This window comes from Sciurus vulgaris (assembly GCF_902686455.1).
Source record: "Sciurus vulgaris genome assembly, chromosome: 4".
NCBI lineage: Eukaryota > Metazoa > Chordata > Mammalia > Rodentia > Sciuridae > Sciurus > Sciurus vulgaris.
Genome location: NC_136464.1, coordinates 33047681 through 33058464, shown reverse-complemented (window position 1 = coordinate 33058464; position 10784 = coordinate 33047681). Strand labels below are relative to the sequence as shown.

Sequence of the window (10784 nt, the reverse complement as noted above, 5' to 3'; positions counted from 1 at the left end):
CACATTATAATGAAAATACCTAACATACAAAATAAAGACAGAATTTTAAAGGCTGTGAGAGAAAAGAACCAAATTACATTCAGGGGGAAACCAATACGCATATCAGCAGATTTTTCAATCCAGACCCTAAAAGCTAGAAGGTCCTGGAACAACATTTTTCAAGCCCTGAAAGAAAATGGATGCCAACCAAGAATCTTATACCCAGCAAAACTTACCTTCAAATTTGACGATGAAATAAAATCCTTCCATGATAAACAAAAGCTAAAAGAATTTACAAAAAGAAAGCCAGCATTACAGAACATTCTCAACAAAATATTCCATGAGGAAGAGATGAAAAACAAAGAAGCAAATCAACAAAGGGAGGAATTATCCTAAAGGAATTGTCAAATAAAGGAGGAAACAAGTTGTGTCAAACAAATAAATAAAATTTAAAAAATGAACCAAATGACCGGGAAACCAAATCATTTCTCTATAATAACCCTGAATGTTAATGGCCTGAATTCATCAATCAAAAGACATAGACTGGCAGACTGGATTAAAAAGAAAGATCCAACAATATGTTGCCTGCAAGAGACTCACCTCATAGAAAAAGATACCCATAGATTAAAGGTGAAAGGATGGGGAAAAACATACCATGCACATGGACTCAGCAAAAAAGCTGGAGTATCCATCCTCATTTCCGATAATGTGGACTTCAAGCCAAAGTTAGTCAGAAGGGATAAAGAAGGTCATTTCATACTGCTTAAGGGAAGCATAAATCAGCAAGATATAACAATCATAAACATCTATGCCCCAAACAGTGGCTCATCTATGTATGTCAAACAAATCCTTCTCAATTTCAGAAACCAAATAGACCACAACACAATAATGATTTTAACACGCCGCTCTCACCACTGGACAGATCTTCCAGACAAAAATTGAACAAAGAAACCATAGATCTCAACAACACAATCAATAATTTAGACTTAACGGACATTTATAGAATATACCATCCAACCAAGAGTGAATACACTTTCTTCTCAGCAGCACATGGATCCTTCTCTACAATAGACCATATATTATGCCACAAAGCTAATGTTAGCAAATACAAGAAGATAGAGACACTAGCATGTATTCTATCAGATCATAATGGATTGAAGTTAGAAATAAATGAAAGAGTAAAACACAGAAACTATTCCAACATCTGGAGATTAAACAGTATGCTATTATATGATGAATGGATAACAGAAGATATTAGGAAGGAAATTAAAAAATTCTTAGAGGTAAATGAGAACAAAGAAACATCATATCAAAATCTCTGGGACACTATGAAAGCAGTACTTAGAGGGAAATTTATTTCATGGAGCGCATTTAATAAAAGAAGTAAAACTCAACAAATAAACAACCTAACACTACAGCTCAAAGCCTTAGAAAAAGAAGAACAGACCAGCACCAAAAGTAGTAGAAGACAGGAAATAGTTAAACTCAGAGCTGAAATCAATGAAATTGAAACAAAAGAAACAATACAAAAAATTGACAAAATAAATAGTTGGTTCTTCGAAAAAATAAACAAAATTGATAAACCTTTAGCCACACTAACAAAGAGAAGACGAGAGAAAACCCAAATCACTAAAATTCGGAATGAACAAGGAAATATCACAACAGACAGGATTGTAATACAAAACATAATTAGAAGCTATTTTGAAAATCTATACTCCAACAAAATAGAAAATTTCGAAGACATCAACAGGTTTCTAGAGACATATGAATTGCCTAAACTGAACGAGGAGGACATAAACAATTTAAATAGACCAATTTCAAGTACTGAAATAGAAGAAGTCATCAAAAGCCTACCAACAAAGAAAAGTCCGGGACCAGATGGGTTCTCAGCCGAGTTCTACAAAACCTTTAAGGAAGAGCTCATTCCAATACTTCTCAAAGTATTCCATAAAATAGAAGAGGAGGGAACCCTCCCAAACTCATTCTATGAAGCCAATATCACACTGATACCTAAACCAGACAGAGACTCATCAAGGAAAGAAAATTTCAGACCAATATCCTTAATGAACATCGACGCAAAAATTCTCAACAAAATTTTAGCAAATCGCATACAAAAACATATTAAAAAGATAGTACACCATGATCAAGTGGGTTTCATCCCAGGGATGCAAGGTTGGTTCAACATCAGGAAATCAATAAACGTAATTCACCATATTAATAGACTTAAAGTCAAGAATCACATGATTATTTCAATAGATGCAGAAAAAGCATTTGATAAAATACAGCACCCCTTCATGCTCAAAACACTAGAAAAAATAGGGATAGTGGGAACATTCCTTAACATTGTAAAGGCCATTTATGCTAAGCCCATGGCTAATATCATTCTAAATGGTGAAAAACTGAAAGCATTCCCCCTAAAAACTGGAACAAGGCAGGGATGCCCTCTTTCACCACTTCTATTCAACATCGTTCTTGAGACTCTGGCCAGAACAATTAGACAAACCAGAGAAATTAAAGGGATACGAATTGGAAAAGAAGAACTCAAACTATCCCTGTTCGCTGATGACATGATTATATATTTAGAGGAACCTGGAAATTCCACCAGAAAACTCTTAGAACTCATAAGTGATTTCAGTAAAGTAGCAGGTTACAAGATCAATGCTCATAAATCCAACGCATTTTTATACATAAGTGATGAATCTTCAGAAAGAGAAATTAGGAAAACTACCCCATTCACTATAGCCTCGAAAAAAATAAAATACTTGGGAATCAATCTCACAAAAGAGGTGAAAGACCTCTACAATGAGAACTATACAACACTAAAGAAAGAAATTAAAGAACACCTTAGAAGATGGAAAGATCTTCCATGTTCTTGGATAGGAAGAATTAATATTGTCAAAATGGCCATACTACCTAAAGTGCTATACAAATTCAATGCAATTCCAATTAAAATCCCAGTTGTGTACCTTACAGAAATAGAGCAAGCAATTATGAAATTCATCTGGAAGAATAAGAAAACCAGAATAGCTAAAAGCAATCCTTAGCAGGAAGAGTGAAACAGGGGGTATTGCAATACCAGATCTTCAACTCTACTACAAAGCAATAGTAACAAAAACGGCATGGTATTGGTACCAAAATAGAAAGGTAGATCAATGGTACAGAATAGAGGACACGGACACAAACCCAAATAAATACAATTTTCTCATACTAGACAAAGGGGCCAAAAATATGCAATGGAGAAAAGATAGCCTCTTCAACAAATGGTGCTGGGAGAATTGGAAATCCATATGCAACAGAATGAAACTAAACCCATATCTCTCACCATGCACGAAACTCAACTCAAAATGGATTAAGGACCTCGGAATCAGACCAGAGACCCTGCATCTTATAGAAGAAAAAGTAGGTCCAAATCTTCACCTTGTTGGTCTAGGACCAGACTTCCTTAACAGGACTCCCATAGCACAAGAAATAAAAGCTAGAATCAACCACTGGGATAGATTCAAACTAAAAAGCTTTCTCTCAGCAAAGGAAACTATCAGCAATGCGAAGAAAGAGCCTACAGAGTGGGAGAATATCTTTGCCAATCATACTTCAGATAGAGCACTAATCTCCAGAATCTATAAAGAACTCAAAAAACTCTACTCCAAGAATTCAAATAGTCCAGTCAACAAATGGGCTAAGGAAATGAATAGACACTTCACAGAAGAAGATCTACAAGCAATCAACAAACATATGGAAAAATGTTCAACATCTCTAGTAATAAGAGAAATGCAAATCAAAACCACCCTAAGATTCCATCTCACCCCAATTAGAATGGCGATTATGAAGAATACAAGCAACAACAGGTGTTGGCGAGGATGTGGGGAGAAAGGTACACTCATACACTGCTGGTGGGGCTGCAAATTAGTGCAGCCACTATGGAAAGCAGTGTGGAGATTCCTTAGAAAACTTGGAATGGAACCACCATTTGACCCAGCTATCCCACTCCTTGGCCTATACCCAAAGGACTTAAAATCTGCATACTACAGAAATACAGCCACATCAATGTTCATAGCTGCTCAATTCACAATAGCCAGACTGTGGAACCAACCTAGATGCCCTTCAATTGATGAGTGGATAAAGAAACTGTGGTATATATATATACAATGGAATATTACTCAGCCATAAAGAATGATAAAATTATGACATTTGCAGGCAAATGGATGAAATTGGAGAATATCATGCTAAGTGAGATAGGCCAATCTCAAAAAGCCAAGGGACGAATGATATCGCTGATAAGTGGAGGATGACACATAATGGGGGGGAGGGAAGGGTTAGAGTTAGGGTTAAGGAGGGGGGCAAGTATAGAGGAAGGAACTACTGTATAGAGGGTAAAGAGGGGTGGGAGGGGTGGGGGGAAGGGAAAAAATAACAGAATGAATCAAACAACATTGCTCTATGTAAATTTATGATTACACAAATGGTATGCCTTTACGCCATGTACAAACAGAGAAACAACATGTATCCCATTTGTTTACAATAAAAAAAAAAATGATGTGGGTATAGGGGAACCATGAAACAATGTAGAAATGTAGTGGGGAGATTGCTAGTAGCAGCTTAGATATTTTTACCTCTCGGCTTAAAGGGACAAGAAGACGAAAATCACCAGATCTTGAGGGGAAGGATAAATTAAAGTCAGGGGCTTTGAGAGTAGCAGATGTCTTCCATGGAGGGACTTAGCCAACTCAAGGTGATCTAAGAAGAGTAAAGAACCTAGCCTTCTTGTCCTCTACTCCCCATCTCCTGCCAAACTCCCCACTCCTGAACACCAGAAGTCAGAGTTGCTGGAAAACCTATGTATGATCCAGAGAGAAGCCTTCTGGTGTAGAGAGCAGGTAGAAGGGAAGAGAGTAGATCTGGAGGGGCAAACCAAAGTTGTCCAGCACAAAAACTATCATGATTGCTTTGTTGACTGAACTCAGCCTGTAGTTAGATTTTGGAGATTTAAGGGGCAAAGTTATACTCACTTGGGGTAAATCTGTAGAAGAAGATAAATTCTGAGAACAGTGAGAGGCAGATTTCTGAAACTCTCCTGATCCTGTGCCCTGAAGCAATAATAGCTGCTTGAGATTGTGGCTAACTCATTTGAATTAAATCAGATCATAGGGTTCTTGAGCTCATTTTTGGAAAGGCACCCAGCTAGAAAAGACATCTCTGCAGTAGGGTGAATGGGTTGTCTGAGTCATATTAATTTATAGATTAAAAGACTTAAAACCTTGTTTCCCACTTGGGGATAATGGGACTTATTAATTAAGGGAGATCATTGCTATAAACCAGGCAAAGATGAGGAGAGAATGTACTATGGCAGAAGTCATGGAAATGGAGAGGAGGAGATGGATTTGAAAGATCTTAAGGTACAGAAGCAACAAGATTTGATAAACATTATGATGTGGGAGGTAGGGAAGGGGTCTAAGAGAGCCCTGAGGTGACTGGGTTGTGTGACTAAGAGGTTGGTGGTGTCATTAACTCATGTAGGGGAGCAGATTCAGAAGTAAAGATAAAAAGTTCAGTTTGAATACTGAGTTTGAGCTCCTTGTGGGATATTCTGGTGATGGTAATACCCCAAAATGACATGGTCTGGATGGAGCTTTTGTGAGTGGACTGAACAGGAATGTAAAGGCATTAATAGGAGTTATGAACTAGGTAGAATAAGTGAAATAAATAAACTAAGGGAAGTTGTAGGAATATCAAAAATTTATAAAGTATACCAGTTGACTGAGAAGGAGCAATCATATACAATTGGAGGAAGAAAAACAGACATGTGATAGTTTCTGGAAAATAAAGATAGAGAAAATGTCAAGAAAGAAGGCAAAACAACAGTGGTTCTTGCTATACATATTAAAAAAAAGATGCTAAGACACAAAAATTAATCTTTGGTTAGACATCAGTGGTGATCTGGGAAAGTAGTTTCCCTGGAGTGCTAGCTGAGAAACTGGAATGCAATGGAATGAGGAGTGAAAGGAGGAAGTGAAGGGAAGGCAAAGTGTATTCCATGGTTTAAGTAGGTTGTGAAGGAAAGAGAGGCACACACTGATGGAATGCATTTGTTGATTTTTAAAATTCTTTTAAATTTTAAAAAATTGTGGTAGAAATATACATAACATAAAATTTACCCTATGAATTATTTTTGACTATATAGTTTGTGCAATCAATCTCCAGAACATTTTCATCTTGCAAAACTGAAACACTATACTCATTAAACACCAGAATTTGTTTTTAAGAATGATAATTATTTAAGTATTTTATATGCTAGGGGGAAGAATCAGTACAGTGAGAGAGGTTGAAGGTATAAGAAAAATGAAATTTCTATCATCCTAAGAATTTACAAAAGACCACTTCATCATGAAAAAAAAGATAAATATCCTTTTGTAACCCTAACAACTCCTTCTACCCTCCTTGAGTGCAATTTTTATTTTCTATAATAAAATTGATGATGATAATAATCATTTGTTCAGAAACAAGATTTATATTTTTTAAGACAAATTCTCAGCTTTTTAAACAGACTCACACAAACCAACATCTCTTTTGTAATTACTCTCATATGAATGGGAGATAATAGATACTTAACAGTAATAGTTTCATGATGGTATACACTAGACAATATGATTAAATTGTAGCATAGAGCACATTACCATAAAAGGCATTAAATTATGTCAGAAGGTTCATGTAATAAAAGTTGGCACTAAAACTATATTTCTATTACTGTATATTCAGTTCAGATAACTTTAATTTCTCTATGAAGTACTAGTTATTATAATCATATTTTACCCTTACTGGTTGAAACAGAAGTCAGGTACTTAAACGCTTTACTTTAAAAAAAATTTTTTTTTCGTAGTTGTAGAGAACAGCATGCCTTTATTTTATTTGCTTATTTTTGTATACAGTGATAAGGATTGAACCCAGTGCCTCACACATGCTAGGCAAGTGCTCTGCCACTGAGCCCCAGCCCCAGCCCTAGAACACTTTACTTTTGATTCTCTCTCTTTCTTCTGATAAAATCAAAGGAGACTGAAAGAGAACCAATTACTGAAGTAAGCTTTAGTTGACAGTTTCCAAGTAGAATAGAATAGGAGGGGTTTTGGATTTTAATTTTTTAAAAACTTTAATTTTTGTTTGAAATACAGAACTGTTGCCATAGTGCCCAAAGTGGGGCAGTCATTGACAGGTTCAGGTAAGTGCCTGACCCCTCATTCATTCCGGATCGTCCCTTAGAACAGTCTTTTCTCTTTCTAGCTCTGATAGTTTGGTTTCCATTCTGTTTTGCACAGACTATTTTGTGGGCATGCTCTTTTTCTAATTTTCCCCCAAACGGTAGTACAAAAGCAGTCATCATTAGATACAGTCTTAACTTGCTTTGGAGAAGACATTCATTGGATTTTCATTTAGTATAATTAGTTATTGTAAATGCAAAATCCTGTAACTATGTGCCATTTAGTGAGGTAAAGAAAGCCCCAGATTTATTAAGCATCCAAAATTTACTGAGCCCATATGATGTGCCAGGCACTGTGCAAGGTAACAGATACGCTATACTAAAAAAAAAAAAAAAAAAAAAAAAAAAATTCTTGTCCTTAAAGAATGAACAATGAACAAAAGTGTAATGGAGAATTATTTTCTTTGTAGATTCAAAAGCAATCCTTAGTGGTTAGAAACTTAATGGCTTATATGCAAAAAAAAAAAAAATGCCTTATGGTATAATTAACTTTAAACACAAATTCTTGTACTGAAAAGACAATGTAGAGAAAGCATGACTGAGGAATCAGGAAACCATATCTACAGTCCTGCTTCAGTGCTAGTCATTCACTAATTCAACCATTCATCAAATATTTACTGAATGCCCACACTGGGGAGAAGCTGTACTGGTGGTCGGGAGCATGGTGGCAAATAACGAAGGCCAGCTGCCTGCTGGCCGGATGAATAGGAGCAGGTGGCTTCCCTTCTCTAACCTTGGGTTAGGCTAGATGTCTGAGGTCTGTTTCAAACCTCAAATGCAAAAGTAAGGTTTGCAATAGCGTCCTGGAGGAACAAGCTGCAAGTAGCCTTGGCGCTTGAGGACTTACCTTCCTCTCAGAGGGTTAGCTCTTCTCTTGATTTTAGATTAATTTCATATACACAGTTCAAACATAATTTGGTCAGTCTTTTATTTGCATTTGGGTTATTTGGCAAGTTGGGGTGTAGCAACCCATGCTTATTTATAGGACTTTGGAGGTCAGAAGTCAAAATTGGGAAAAGGTGAATGACTTAGTCATAGCTTGACAGAGGTTCCCAGTGAGCAGCTTCCTCTGCAGTCCTATCTGGCCTTTCAGCCAATAACACAGCTTCTGCAGTGGCACCCATTGCTTGGGTGACCCATTGCTCTTTTGCTTTAGTGAGCCTTGAAAAGGACTGTTGATCACAAGACCAGACACGATCAGCTTTATGAAGCAGGAAGGACTGTTCTTACCTCTCACAGGTTTTCCAGTTGATATTAAGGTAACAAGTTTCTTGTTATCTGACTTCATAATTGAAATACATAACTCGCTTTTTTGCTTGCAGCCAATATGACTTTTCAAGGAAGAAAAATAGACTTTTGTAACAGAGAGGGAGAGAACGTGGAAGGAGGGAAAGAAGGAAGGAGGGAGAGAGGGACGTAGAGAATTTTGAACATACATTGCTTCAAGAATAGAATAAGTTACAATCCAGGGAAGCCTTCGAGTAACTGTAGGTAAATGAGCTGCTGGACTCCTCAGCAAATCTGTCCTCTCTAGTCTACGAAAAAGACATAGTTTGAGGTTGAGGTTCCTTCCGAAATGGGGCTGGCTAACTTAGCCCCTCCCACAAGCCCAAGGGTCTGTTATATCTCTGATCCTTGAGTACCTCTCTCACTGAGACGGACCACAGCAAGCAGAGACTGGGAAAACAAAAAACAAACACACACACAAAAAAACAAAACGAGGAAAGAGGAAGAAAACAAAAGCTGCTACTTATGGAAGATATAAAGGGTAAGACCCGAACTGATTTGATCTGAATCCTTAGGAAAAAACAAAAGCCCCTACGAAAAGCAAATACTTGAAAGAGCAAAAAGCAAAAAGCCCCAAATGAACTTTCCCACCCTCTTCCTTCTGAGAGGAGGCAGAGAAAGAACTTTGGGAAACTTTTTTAGGAAGCAGAGCTCAGTGTTGTCGTCAAGGGTGGCTCTTGAGCAAGCTGGAGGAGCTCATGAATATTAATTATCAATTTGTATGCAGATCTGGTTTTTTAGAGGCAAATGACATTTTTCAGCCCCCTTGCTGTTTAAGAGACAGCTGCTTCATCTGCAGTCGGGAGTCATCTAGCCTCAGTCTGTACCTCACCGTCTGTGCTTGAAGATGCTGGGCTTTGTGTGTAAATTTGTTTTGTTCTCGAATTTCCTGTGTACTTTCCCGTTGTGAAACTAGCAAAGGCTTCTCTGCTGGAAGTTAGACAAGTTAATGTGGCAAGAGGCTGTCACAACAGGACCCCGGAGTATGTCTTGCAAAAGGCTGAAAGTGTCTTGAGATGTGTGGGAGAGTGTGCATGTGGGTGGTGAGGGGCCCCGGGGGGGGGGGGGGGGAGCGGTGCGGAGGGAGCGATAAGAGTTCTGTCTTAAAGTAGCAGATCATATCTGACTGACTACATTTAGATGTTGTCTGAAACTACAAGAGCAGCCTGGTTTGCACGAATGGTGTGCAGTCTCTGTCTTTTTCCTCTTTTGGGCATTTTCTGCCAGGACAGAGAGCCAGCTGCTTGCCAGCCCTTGGGAGTCAGGAAGAATTTCTGCAACACCGAGGGAATGTAGGGTCGCAAACCTTCTTCATCATCTTTAACTTCTAATATCCCCATTTGCTTTGATCACAAAGAACACAGAGGAGTAGGATAAGTAGGCAATGGATTTCTTAATAATTATAAGATAGCTATTAAGGTTTGTTAAATCTTTATGCTGTGCTGGGAACTGTTCTAAGCTTATTATGTATGCTATTTATTCTTCACATCAACCATATAAGGTAAGTACTATCATTGTCATCCCCATTTTCCAGATGACAAAGTTGAGGGGCTGAGAGGGTAACTTGCCTTGGTATAATATAATTAGGAAGTGATGAATGTGGACTCAGATAGACAGAGGCAGGGCCTGAGGGTTTGTCCACCCCCCCACCCCCCACACCTCCCCCTGTACTGTTCTGCTCCGAAGACTTTCTCTGGTGCTTGACGCTTTGGATTCTGGGTTTGCAAATCCCTGGAGCTATTGGGGAAATGATACTGATGAAATCTCAAGTCTGTGAAGGAACTTGTACTTTGCAATCCAACTCACATACATTTTTCTCATTTGGTGTTTACGGCCATTCTTTATGGTAGAAAAGCAGGTATTGTTATTGTGGTCTTTTATAAAAGGGAGAAACTGAGGCTTTGAGGAGTTAGGTGACATGAATCATGAAGCTAGCTGTCAAAAGTCCAGATCAGGCCAGAAATCCCCAGCTTCTGGTTTCTTTTCTAACCTGCACAGTGAGTCCAGTCATCTCTGAACTTGTGTCTCCACCCCCAGCTAGTCCTCACTGAGCTACTTTCAGTTCCCCAAGGAAACTGCTCCTTTCCTCCTTCTCATACTGTTGCAAGGTACTTTCTTCTACTGTGAAGGCCTATCTGAACCTCTTTCCTTATTTTGTAGCCATCTTGCGTGCATTCGAATCCTTGCTCCACCATTTACTGTGTGCCTCAGTTTACTCATCTGTAAAATGAGAATAATAATGTCTGCCTTCAGAGGGTTGTTGTAAGGA

The 10784-nt window shown here is 38.1% G+C and overlaps 1 protein-coding gene across 2 annotated transcripts in view; it reads left to right on the top strand.

Annotated features, from left to right (window-relative positions):
* Positions 1-8837: 8837 nt before the first annotated feature.
* The window catches only part of LOC306658770 (ectonucleoside triphosphate diphosphohydrolase 1-like), a 102453-nt gene continuing 100506 nt past the window's right edge, over positions 8838-10784 (top strand). The window contains exon 1 of one of the 2 annotated variants that reach the window (XM_079136051.1): positions 8838-8996. In XM_079136051.1, the coding sequence (XP_078992177.1) occupies positions 8981-8996 (16 nt within the window). In that variant the 5' untranslated portion in view covers positions 8838-8980. The remainder of the gene's footprint in view (positions 8997-10784) is intronic. The other variant, XM_079136052.1, reaches the window with a different exon arrangement.